Here is a 13,443-nt window from a genome sequence, read left to right as displayed (position 1 = left end):
CATCCATCACAATGCAGACGGGCAACCTCTACCTAGGACTCTTGGAGCTATTCTTAAAATTTTCTTTGGACACAGAGAAGAAAACCTTGATAGACGATACGCGTACAAAATCCAGGAACCAAAGCTTCCATTACAGAATGTTCTAACCCAGCAGTCCCCAACCTTTTTTGGGCTATGGACCGGTTTAATGTCAGATGATATTTTCACGGACCGGCCTTTAAGGTGTTGCAGATAAATACAAGAATAAAATGACACGGCCGAGACAAAAACTGTGGCATTTTATAAATATAATAATAAATGCAAATTCACTGTGTAGTTGTGTAACTTTATCAGCAGCGTCCTCCTGAAATGCGCCAACAACACTGAGAGTAACATCCTCCTCTCTGCCCCTTAAAGCGCTCTGGTCGCTATGGTAACGTGTAAATATTTCTTTCAAAATAAGATACACAACTACAACACAGGAAAAGACCCGGGGAAACCGAGCTAACGATAAAAACCCTGAAAACCATAAATTTCACACTGAGCCTCAACTCTCGCGGCCCGGCACCAAACGACTCATGGACCAGTACCAGTCCCTGGCCAGGGGGTTGGTCTAACCAGTGCAGTTCCCACTGTCACACTCATGTGTGCATCAGCAAAGGTAGATGTCCCAGTCGGTGCTGGTTTATTCCTTTACTTTGCTGACTGTTACTCACTGGTGATGTAACATGACACGTGAGGTCACAAGTCAAGCAAGAACAAACAACCAAAATAAAGAAACAGAGGAAGAAGCTACCGAGTGACCAGAGAACATGCAATGCCAATGAAATTAACGGACTTGTAGCAATGACAGGAAAAAAAACAAACACTGCCAGCAAACTAAAGTAGGCAAATAACAACTAATCTCAAATTTGAGGCAAGTTAATAAAGGTACTAGGAAATACACAAGAACGTTATCTATGAGCAGAGCTTTGAGTAAAAGCGCTAACATTCACAGGGACCAACTCTCAGCAAGAATGTGATGGGAGATGAGCAAATACCACTTTAACTGACATCATACATACAGTACACGTGTCTTTGATGATGATGATGATGCCTGGCAACAAGAGTGACAGTCTCCAACATGTAGGAGACTCCATAATGAAGCCATCAGTTTGCTTACCGGACTAATCGTTCCACAGACGATGCCATATCTCACCTGCTCCACACATCCCTGAGTCACCTGGACACTGGCAGAGGGAATTATGTTAGGATGCTGTTCGTGGACTACAGTTCAGCATTCAACACAATAATTCCCTCTAAGCTTTTCACCAAGTTGACGGATCTAGGACTCAGCTCATCACTGTGTCAGTGGATCCTCAACTTCCTCACAGACAGACCCCAATCAGTGAGGGTGGGAAAACAAGTCTCCCCCTCCATCTCACTCAGCACTGGAGCGCCTCAGGGCTGTGTTTTAAGCCCCCTGCTGTACTCACTGTACACTTATGACTGTGTAGCCACATCAGACACCACCTCCATTGTCAAGTTTGCTGACGACACTGCTGTTGTGGGCCTGATCTCCGACAACATCGAGACGGCCTACCTGGAGGAGATTAGGAACCTGGAGACCTGGTGCCAGGAGAATAACCTCCTCCTAAACATCAGCAAGACTAAGGAGCTGATCGTGGACTTCACTACAAAGCAGGCGAGGAATTACAAACCCCTCATCATCAGTGGCACGCCAGTGGAGAGAGTGGACAGTTTCCGATACCTGGGTGTCCACATCACTCAGGACCTGTCATGGTCCTGCCACATCAACACCCTGGTTAAGAAATCCCGTCAGCGTCTCTTCTTCCTCAGAAGACTTAGAGACTTCCATCTGCCACTGAAGGTGCTCAAGAACTTCTACTCCTGCACCATCGAGAGCGTCCTGACGGCAAACATCTGCACCTGGTTTGGGAACAGCACCAAGCAGGACAGACGAGATCTGCAAAGAGTGGTGCGCTCAGCCGAACGCATCATTCAATCTGAGCTCCCTGACCTGCTGTCCATCTACACCAAGCGGTGCAAGTCCAAAGCTAGGAAGATTATGATGGACCTCTCCCATCCCAACAATGGACTCTTCTCACTGTTGAGGTCTGGGAAGCGCTTCCGCTCCCTTAAGGCCAAAACAGAGAGAATGAGGAGGAGCTTCTTCCCCCAGGCTATTCGGGCCCTGAACCAGGTGTAGGACTGGACTCTCCCACACACGTCACTATAAGACTGGACTCTCACACACATCACATCACCACACGCACCACCACACATTTCCTATAATCCTATAATTCCTATAATTTATAATCTTTATAATCTTTATAATCTCTTCTGCTATTTGCACATTCTTTACTGTAAATTCCTAAGTTAATTTGTAAATTTTGTAGTGACCTGTAAATTGTAAATATTGTAAAACTTTTTTTCTGTCATTTAATGGTCGGGCATTGTACAGCTACAAGCATTTCACCCCCATGTCATACTGTGTATGGTTGTGTGTGTGTGACAAATAAAATTTGAATTTGAATTTGAATCACTCATTAAAATGACAGCAAACTCGGAACTGCACATGCTCGGGTTCCCAGCAATACAGTCAGCGCATCTGATGTAGATCAAATGAACGAGACAAGCGAACAACATACACCTACACAGAGTTTACTGCATTTGTTAGAGAGAAATTTAGGGATTTTGCAACATTTGCGGCAGAAATTAGAAAGACCCTTTTCTGAATTAAGAATAAGAATTGATTAGCCCCACTTTGATATAGCCTAAATTGTTTATAAAGTGGATTATATTATCAAAATAAGACTGAAGCTAACCCCTCTGTTGATTTCAATGAATGCAAAAAAGCAGGAATGCATTTCCATTAATTAATCCCCATAATTAATGTCCTTTAATTTATAGTAACTACAAGTCATCGGTGGGGCTGGGGTGGGAGGCTTAAAGACATGCTGGAGGTTAAGACATTGTGTCAGCCTAAATCAAGGCTGGAAGAAAGTGGATGTTGAGAAAGCAATCTAGACAGAAACTGACAGAGTGAGAATGAAGCAGAGAGAGAGAGAAAAAAATGATTACACTGAAGTGTAAGTGAAGCCAGAACAAAACCTGTAATAAAGGAACAGCATTCTGGAGCAGTAATAAATATATCCACTGTGTGAACACCTTCTCCTTCCATCTGCCTGAGTCCTTGGCTGGTGAAGTGTTCCTCTGACAGGTCATACAGGCTTAGCAGCAGTGAGCTCTAGAGGCCTGCTGACAGACTGGCAGTCGCAGCCGACGGTAAATTGAGTTTGCTCGGTGACCGGGCTGTAAGCTCCCCCAACACTGACAGACAGGAAGTCTACAGCTCCAGTAGAACGGCAGTGGCTCGACAGTGGCTTGGTTTTAACAAGCAGCCACACACAGAGGCGCAATCGGAGATGCTAATGGTCAGTGGTTTTCCTCAATTGCCACTTAGTGGTTTCCTGTCCTTGTTTTACACTCCTGCTGCAGGCAGGCTTAGCGTCCTTCCCCCCACGAACGCTGCTGGGTCACTATTAATAACACAAACATAACCACAAAGTCTTAAACAGCAAATTGAGCCTGAGCCCTTCAGGCAGATACAACTGTACCTCTTGTAATAAAACGTAATGTAAGCACACATGTGAGCGGCACGGTTTTTCTGCAAGAATGCAGCTGCTACAGAACAGCCTGATTTGTTCCGTTTCATCCTCCTCGACATTATCCTCATCATTTATTTAGCATTTCCTCCTTCTCATAGTTATTTTTGTTTCAGAAGTCTTACATTCTCCTTTTCTCGTGCTCTGCCCTCGTTCTCCTCAACACCAGCTGTGAAAGCAGTCAAAGAAAAAAATTAATAAAATCATCTAACTTGAAACCCCCGTGTACAACCACTTCTCCCTGTCTGACACGTCCAGTTTTGACAAATGAGTTAACCAGTCCAGTAAAGGAAAAGTGCACTTACTTTTAAGTTGGCTTTTTGTAGGGGATGTAAGCACCATGCTGCTGTGAAACTTGTAGTTTCATCTATTTGGCAGTGTGGACTAACTTGCTTTATTCAGTGTAAGCAGCGAGAGGCGGGGAGGGGAAAAAAGACCTGATGGATACAACGCTGTAGCTAAGCCTGCACGCTGCTGCGGCCAAAATAAATCACTCCACTAACAGAGTGAGATAGAGAGATAGAGGGCTGTGTGGAGGACAGAGCGGTACTGTTAGCCAGAGGTACCAATTGGCCAGGTCAAATATAATTACCACAAATAGAAGGACAAACACACACGGGCATGCAGACACACACACAAAAAACGACAAGACAAGCTGTAACGTTTGTCTGCAAGCCATCACTAAAAGGATACAAATCAACAGCGCTTGAAAAGGTTTAGCAGCGTAACATAAAAAAAGCACTCGACTTAAAGACGACGATGCAAACGTTGTTCTGCTCTCAGGGTTTTCAGCCCCGACGTCGTCGCTAATGTGGATCAACGGCAATGAAAAACTGAACAGTAAAGGCACTTTATGTAATTGAGATTTTAAATGGTAACAGTTCAAATCAACTCAGTGTTAGCTTGTTGCTGCTGTGAGGTTTATTGTCTTTGAATATATGTTATTATGCATGCTTTGATCTTTAAAAGTAAGTATGTAGAACCGCCTGAACCATCTTCAGTTTAACTTGTGTCTCTTTAAGGACCTTTCTGGATAAAGCATGGCCTTGCTTGACTGACCCAAAGAAAATGAGGCTTTGGTTATGGACTATAGGTGCAGCCCGCTAACGGCTAATGGCTAATGAGCCATGGCGACCGTGGCTCAGGGGGTTGGGAAGCGCATCCTTAACCGGAAGGTCGTTCGATCCCCGGGCTCTCTGTCCTGGTTGTTGTGTCCATGGGCAAGACACTTTACCCTACTACCTACTGGTGTTGGCCAGAAGGGCCGATGGCGCGATATGGCAGCCTTGCTTTTGTCAGTCTGCCCCAGGGCAGCTGTGGCTACAACTGTAGCTACCTCCACCAATGTGAGAGTGAGTGAATAGTGGCATTGTAAAGCGCTTTGGGTGCCTTGAAAAGCGTTATATAAATCCAATCCATTATTATTAATAAAACCTCTGTTTTCACCCAGTGTACCCAGGACAAGCGGAGACACCTGCAGTCAGCTGGTGCTGATGGAACATATTGCTTTAATGCAAAATAATTACCTTCTCTAAAAAATCCTCAAATTTAATTGCATATTCTATGATATATTCAGCACCGTTTGTCTTTCTTTCAGAAAGATTGCTCAAAAAACTCCCACCTGAATTTCATGAAGCTTGTGGAGTCATCTGGTATAAGCTGAGGAGATGCCATTAAAATGGGCTTAGAGCCAAAGCTAATAAACATTAGCCTCACTGGTGGTGTAATGTACTAACACAGAGGATTCCTGTTTTGATGATTTGCATTAATAAATAAATAAAACTAATCCACTACATGTTTACTTCCCCAGATGCCAGGAGTACATGAGAACTACTGTACTCACTCTTGTAGCCAATAATGACAACATTGCTTGTGGCACATACATATAGAGGGGCACCTCCACCTTCCTGTATCAAACTAGCTGCTAGGTCGGCATTAAGTGTTAGAGTGTGATGTAGATAAATCAGTGAGTACTTTAAGTGAGGCATTTTATTCAGTTTAGCAGCAGAATGACTTCCCCCTTGGTGTGAAATTACATATGTTTTACATTCCCAAAATACTAGGGTGAAAACTCTATCCATCCAGTTTCTTCTGGTTATCCAACAAATGGTCACATGGGGTTGGAGCCTATCCCACTTGATATGGGGCGAGAGGTCACAGTGCTAACACGATCACCAATTAAGCTAACCCCACTAACCGCATGTCCTTGGACTGCGAGATCAGGATTATGTGGAGAGGACTCCTACAAACACAGAAAAAGAAGATGCAAACTCTACACAGGAAGCCCAGGACCTTCTTGCCATGAGGCAACAGGGCTAACCGCTGTACCACTGTACTCAAAAACCACTTTAAGGTGAATTTTACATGTGGGTCGTGATGGAGAGTTTCTCAAACTCTGTTCAAATTCTGTGTTCAGAATTCTGCGTTACTCTATAGAGGCACTCCAAACAAACTGGAGGACACACAGACATCCCTACAGACCTTCGCATTCCCCCTCTGATAGCAAACTTTGCATCACTTAGAGCCCGTGGGACCCACGTGGCTACAGAAATGATAAAACTAACCTTAAATGAAGGATCTCGGCATCACAGCTATTCAGTCTGTCCATTAAACAGTTACCTAGTTTCTAACAAAGCTGATAATAATAATTATCATGTCTCACCTGCTTCAGTGTTTGTTTATGTGTCATAATAGTGTGCCTGCTAATGGGCCGCTGTTCGCTGATATAACCATATCAGATTATTCAGTTGTTACCGGGGTGTGAATGAATATATGGCTGCATGGGAATAGGATGGCTGCACACAGCACGGGAGGGAAATTCACTCGACTCATTCAGACAACAGTACAATGATTGGGCGCTAACTCAGAGGAGGAAAGAGCAAAAGGGCAGGTGGACCTTTTTCATGCAGTGCTAACAGTGTGTACCCAGAGCGATACTCAGGAAGACATAGTGAAAGAACAAACAGGCCTGACCTCTGATCCAGTCCGTTTTGTACACAACTGTGGACAATCAAAGAGGTAGTACACACTGAAATGTGTGTTTTTTAAAATTTATGTAATTTCTTATAAGTTCTATATATGATACATGTTCTCAATTAATGATAACAGATGAGAACTTTATACACAAAGTGTGACTGTCAGCAACTAGATTTCAGCTTTGCATTTTCCGTACGTTAGAGCAGCTTTCCAGCTCTGTAACCTGTCCAGTTAAGCTCTCCAGAGTATATTTGAGCGATATGATGTGCTGTGAATTTTATCTGGTTCAGCTTTAAATACGCAGCAACAAGCACTAGTCTTGCTGATTAAGCAGTGCCACTGGCAGTTTCACAGGCCATTCCTTTTTTTTCCCACAGTGTATTTACTCTGAACAATACATTTGAGAATAGCTTGACAATATGCTTGTGTAACACAACTGAAAACCTGTTTAAGCCTCCGTGTGCCGTATGTGTAAAAGAAAACAGGGTTTCTTTGGTGAACAACTTCTGATTTGAGCATGAGACTAAAAAAAAAAAAAAGAAAATACAAGATGTGAAAACCCAACTTTGACTCTGGAAAGTTTAATTGGCATATCTGAGTAATCGGATCAGATCAGGACTTAATGAAAATATAAGCTGCAGGCCTATTCACATGCATGAATTCTCACTACCTGGCCATTTCTCTTTTCCCCCACAATCTCCTAACTCAATATCACACATCTATATTTTTCTGGTCACTTAAGTCCAACTAAATGAGCTCAGGTGTCACCCCAACCGACAGGTTCAAAACTGTTGTATTCTCCAGCTCGTTTTGCCTTTGGCTGCAGAGCAATGTGAAAGATAGTACGTATGAAGTGCAGGGGTGAGCAGAATATCACAAACTAGATTAAATGCGGCCCTCTTCCCAACCTCCCTGCCTTCCCCCTTCCTCTTATGCCCTTGGAGCCCACTCTTCTTATCGTTTCACCTTTGTGTGTCTTAAATAGGTTATTTTACTCGCCTTTTCGATCTCTTTCTTCCTGTTCCTCTTTTGTGCCTGATTCTCATCTTGCAAATCTCATCCACCCACGTCTTATTAAACACAATCGTCACCTTTTCCTGGTGTGTGTGAGTGTCTGCTCCGGTGTGTCTAGGAGTTTGGATTTTTAGTAGAAACAATGAGCTGACTCATCATGCAGCATGCATATTAGAAAGTGTCCACCACCAACCCACGCATATATCACACCGTGGAGACTGCCACACACACACACACACACACACACACACACACACACAGAGCAGGAAAAAAAGCATCGAGCTATTTGTATTCTAAAATGAAATTGACTTTGAAGGACGGAGGTGGCGATGATCAGATGCAGAAGCCTCGACAAACAGCTCCCCTCACCCACCACGGAGACTTTCACATGAATAACACTGGAGCTGGAGATGGGAGAGGAAAGCCCCCCTCCCTCTCTCTCTGAGTCTTTGTACCTCTGTCACGCAAAGGCATGCCTGTAGAAAAACTTCTCTGGCAGCGTATGAGGTCGCTTCACACATAACTTTTTATTTATCCTCTGATTCAGACACAAACAAAAGGCAGAACAGTGCCTGTCTCTGTATTATGCACAACTTCCTTACTGCAAAAAAAAGAAGAAGAAGAAAAACCACAACAAATTAATTTCCACCAGCTAGCAGATACCACCCCATTCATTCATCTAGTTCCATAAGGACTTTAATGATTATAGGCAAGGCCTTCCAGACATTAATCCTAGCTGAGGACAGATAATTGTCTTCAATAGGGGACCAAGCAAGTTAAAATGAATCCACTGCCAAAAAGCTTAAAATTAGAAATTAAATATATACCCGATGTATAAGGCATAACAGCTTTAAGAAAAATAAGGTGTGCTATCTTTTAGCTTGTTATTTGCATTATTTTTATAGTTGGAGTTTTAGAAAACAGAGCAAAAAAAATGTAAATCTAAAACAATGAGAAGAGGAACGCTTTTAACAAAGATTCCTGCAAGGACTGAATCAGAGATGTTCCGATGCCAGAATGTTGTAATCAATTTAACAGCAACCCTTGTTGGCAGCCCCAAATGAGAGTATCTTCAAAGTATCTACTTATCAAAGGTGTAAATTGATACTATGATAATAATTAAGAAAGCTTAGAATGTAATATGACCTTCAGTCACAGGTGGCAGCACTGAGCAGAGTAATCCTGAGCAGCAGTCCAGTGGTTGAACGAGGAAAAAAAATCTTTGAAGATCTGACACCAGGGGTGTCCAACTCCAGTCCTTGAGAGCTACTGTCCTGCAGCTTTTAGATGCATCCCTACTCCAACACAGCTGAACCAAATGGTTGGATTACGTCTTCAACATGCCATCAAGTTTGGCCATTCATTTGATTCAGGTAGGTTGGAACAAGGATTTGTCTAAAAGCTGTAGGACGGTAGCTCTCGAGGAGTGGAGTTGGACACCCCTGATATACACACAGTTGTCACATCTAAGCTCGTGAGATCAAAACATCAAAAAGGAGCACACAGTGTGGTATTTTATCTAAAAATGGGCTGAGTCTCTCTCTGCAGCCCATTCATAGATTAAAAAAAAAAAAAAAGAACTTTGTGTTTATTTTTGATGTTCTAATGAAGGAAATGCCAAACTATGTGACAAAGCAACACCGTTATTTTTACTGCTACAATGTTACAGTTACAAAAGCATGCAGAGCTGTAACGTTTTAATTCAGATGGACTTGTTTTGTGCTGCAGAGAACAGACTCAGCCAAATGCCTCTGAAGTCATCTGCAAATCGACATCCAAAATCCCCTCACCCCACTGACGTCAGCCGCGCAAGATTCTTTACACATGCTGTCATTTAAAACAAAGCCATCCTGGATGAGTGAGCTTTTACAAGCATGCTGTACTTACGTCTCCGTTTTGTAGGTGGAGCATCTCTCCAGCGGGATCTTCAGGACTCTGTTGTTGAGTCCAACAAAGAGTGACCTGTCACTATGCAGGATCTGCAGGCTCAGGATTGGTTCTCGAACACCTGATGGGAAGAGCTCCATCTCCTCCAGGTAACAGCCTTGCAGGTTCTTGTTGGGGGTAGCCAGTGCCTTCAGGATGGTGCCGTACTCTAAAAGAGACAGACAAAATAAAGCAAGGAACCTACTTCCTCAATCTTAAAGTTTTGGTTTTCCTCTTTCACTACTAACCTGTGCTGATGTACATAACATGGAAGAGGGTGTCCATGCCCTGAACAATGTCCACGACTAGGTTTGAGAAGCGAACGTCATCCTGCATGACCAGCGGATCAATAGACTCCGGCTGGACAACATCGTTCATGAGGTAAAGCCGCTGGGCGTCCTGCAGACTGCGCTCTGTCAAGCCCTGATTCAGACCCTTGTCATCTATAGTACCGCACTGCAAAAGAAAGGCAATGTTGGAATTTGGACAAAAGGGTATAAAGTAAGAGGAAGATGTGAAAATGCAAAATGCATATAAGAAAATCTAAAAGGCAGGGAGAGAGGCATGGACAAAAGCACGAAAAAACAAACAGAGCATGCCACACACTCTTCTTTACACCTACCGAATCAATACGCCTCGTCTGGCGAGATTGTTTCAATTCCTAAATCTATGAAGTCTGAGTAATTGCAACTTTTGAATGGAATGTTATGTGAACACACTAACAGCGCAGCAGCTTAATGAGGCACTTGAGAAGAGAAAGTATGAAATGACAGTGTTCTGAAAAGCTTTGTTTGTGCTGCAGAGATTAGCTGTGGATTACAACTTCTGCTCATTCTCTGGGATTTGAAATGAGAGGCTGATTTGTTTGCTGATTCTATTTTTTTTGGTGAACGACAATGACGGACTGACGGGTGATTATCAATATGTGCTTTTGTGGTAATCGCAGTATCTAATTGGTTAAAATCTACTTCTTGCCTTCAGCTGCTAACTTGGAGAATTGGAGACTGCAGCCATGCTGTGCAGCACCAGCAGCAAGCTCTACACACCAAATGGTGTGAAATCCTAGATTAAGGATCCATTTTTCCGACTAAAAATGTCACAGTGTTACAGCCTGAAGCCAATAACTGAAGGAAAGGATATGTATTTCTTACAACTGAAGATGACTTTCATTTTGATTTAAGATGAATTGAGTCATCTTTATGCAGCAGAGTGCAGCAACTGAGAAAATTGGCAAATGTTCTTTTAGGGTTTCGAAGCTTTTGTCAAAATGTTGCATGAATGAAAGAAAAAGCAAGATACTGAACTTTTTTGTTTTCACAGTATTTTGCAATCACAAGATTACAAATTGGAAAAGATGGAAGGACAGCAGGGTAACTCTTTATCTTAATCAGTGTGCTAAGAATAGGAACTGGAAGTGCCAAAAACTGCACTTTGTCAAATGGCCACTTGAGGCTTGCCCCAGCTTTAGAAATCCTTCTCTCATACAAGGTCTTTAATAATCAGGCATAATCTTATCTTAAAGACCTCATAGTACCATATCACCCCAACAGAGCACTTTGCTCTCAGATTGCAGGTTTACTTGTGGTTCCTTATGTATTTAAAAGTAAAATGGAAGACAGCGGCTTCTGCTTTCAGACCTCCCTCTTGTAAAATTAACTGCCAATTTGGATTCAGGAGACAAACACTCTCTCTACTATCAAGATTAGGTTTAAAACTTTGCTTTTGATAAAGCATATAGTTAGGGCCGGATCAGGTGACGACCCTGAACCCTCCCTTAGCCTATGCTGCTGAGAGATTCCCATGATGCGCATTTCTGAGTGTTTCTTCTACACTCACCTCATTTTATTTTCATTAGTTATTATTTATCTCAGGCTCTTGTCCACAGTGTGTCTTTGTCCTGTCTCCCACACTCCATCCCTAACCAGTCGCGGCAGATGGCCGCCCCTCCCTGAGCCTGGTTCTGTCAGAGGTTTCTTCCTGATAAAAGGGAGTTTTTTCTTCCCACTGTTGCCAGGTGCTTGTTCATAGGGAGGCATCTGATTGTTGGGGGTGTCTCTATATTATTGTATGGTTTTACCTTACAGTATAAGCAGTTGTTGTGATTTGGCGCTATATAAATAAAACTGAATTGAATTAAATCAATGATAACCATGCTGGTTGAATGGTAGCTGTCTGGTGTCTGATTGAAATGGCTTAATTTCTGCAAACTGGTATCCGTGAACTGGAGCTCTAATTACAGTTTCCTCTTTCACAGTTTAAAAAGGTAACTGACTGATTTAACTTTTAAACAGTGGTCTCAGTGAGGAGGTGTGTGGTTAAACTAACCTGGAAATTGTGGATGGGGTTGGGCGTGGGAAGCCAAGTGGAACGAGGATTCTCCTGGGTGCGGAAAGGCCCGTTGAAGGCCTGGGTGATGGCGCTCAAGTTGAAGGCACACACTGCAGATGCTGCAATACTGTTGCTTTATAGAGAGAGAAACAGGGAGGAGAAGACAGGAGGAAGAGGGTGGGGGAGGGAAAAGAAGGTAAAAATACAAATATTATTTCAACAATAATATTCATAACCGCTTAAAATGTTGGCAGCAAATGAAGGCATATCAGAAATCGACAATGTCCAGCTGTGCAATAAAGCTATTCTGCTAAGAGTTCCATCCTCTTAATGGAAGTCCTATCATTTATACCCACAATAAACAGGCGCTCCATGTCTAGCTTGCTTTGGCTGCAGGCTAAGCTATGCTATCAGTGCTGAGCAGTGAATGGGGACAGTATTAAGCTGAGGATATGGGAGGCAGCTCCACAGATTATGTGCACACACACACACACACACACACACACACGAGAGTAAACCCTGGCCAAACAAGCAATGCCAGCAAAGGTATTATCGTGATGCTCTTTACTAATATTGTGCTGCAGGGTAATGAGTTTCTTAACAACTTGCTACTGCTGACTGCTTCCTCCTCCTTCTTATACAGTACATCCAGTAACATACAAACTTTCTACAGCACAGTGAACAGCCTGCTGCCTTGACATAGCTTTTGCTGATAAACTACCAGTTAGAAGATAGTAAGTGATACCATTAAAGGGGAAAGAGATTGGGAGAGAGTGAGAGAAAAGGCAACAGCCACAGAGTGAAAGAGACTTGCACCGAATCTACACACAAGACTTTGTATTAGCAACACAAACATTAGCAGAGAGCCTTTAAAATTTTCAGCTGAGGTTTAGCGAACGCAATGTAACTAAGATGCAAGCCATTAGCGGGCCCATTGTGGACTTTTGAGGAGTGAAAAATGTGGCTGTAATGACGTCTGCGTGCACACTCCATCAGCCTACAGAGAAAGGAATACTTTTAAAATGGCAGGGTTCCCGAGTTTGTTTTGGCTCCTTGTGTGAAGTATGAGTCATTGAAGACTGCTGGTTGCGGGAAAAGCCGTATCACTGGGGTTTGGTAAATGGTTACTTGTTCATTTTTCTTTTTCTTTCTTGTTCTTTTCCTGACACATGACATATTTATCCATCTCTTAGCTAGACAAGCCATATTGGAGAATTTATTTGCAATTACTGAAGTTACAGCTACAGTAATGAGGTGTGCTGCTGGGTGAAAAATGTGCTAGGACACTTTTTATAAGGTCAAATGTCTGGTCTCTTTCGACCAGGTTCAGGTTTTTATGGGGCAAATATCTATTAGGTAAGATTTGGGTGTTTTAGATACATGAGGGGTAGAATGACATTATTTGTGGATCTTGTCAATCCTATTGTTTGTCTATTTTCACTACATTTAATTCCATTTTGGCAAAGCTACCCTATGAACAGTCATGCTGAATTAGTTTTCATCAGTTTCCTTTTCCACAGTATTCTGACCACCTGCCAAATACTGTTTTGGT

General features: G+C 42.8%; 1 protein-coding gene across 6 annotated transcripts in view; it reads right to left on the bottom strand.

Annotated features, from left to right (window-relative positions):
• Nucleotides 1-13,443, bottom strand: part of sema5ba (sema domain, seven thrombospondin repeats (type 1 and type 1-like), transmembrane domain (TM) and short cytoplasmic domain, (semaphorin) 5Ba) — a 182,961-nt gene that overhangs the window by 36,283 nt on the left and 133,235 nt on the right. For 5 of the 6 annotated variants that reach the window (XR_014797180.1, XM_084908224.1, XM_084908221.1 and 2 more), the window contains 3 exons: nucleotides 11,889-12,024; nucleotides 9,812-10,019; nucleotides 9,525-9,732 (listed from right to left, as the gene is read on the bottom strand). Coding sequence is in view for 5 of the 6 variants with exons in the window: in XM_084908224.1 (XP_084764350.1) it covers nucleotides 9,525-9,732; nucleotides 9,812-10,019; nucleotides 11,889-12,024 (552 nt within the window). In the remaining variant the exon portion in view is untranslated. The remainder of the gene's footprint in view (nucleotides 1-9,524; nucleotides 9,733-9,811; nucleotides 10,020-11,888; nucleotides 12,025-13,443) is intronic. The other variant, XM_084908223.1, reaches the window with a different exon arrangement.

The sequence above is a fragment of the Perissodus microlepis genome, chromosome 16 (assembly GCF_051167445.1).
Source record: "Perissodus microlepis isolate ML-2025 ecotype Zambia chromosome 16, ASM5116744v1, whole genome shotgun sequence".
Lineage (NCBI taxonomy): Eukaryota > Metazoa > Chordata > Actinopteri > Cichliformes > Cichlidae > Perissodus > Perissodus microlepis.
The sequence above is the reverse complement of the archived record's forward strand: the minus strand, read 5'-3'. Positions and strand labels throughout refer to the sequence as shown.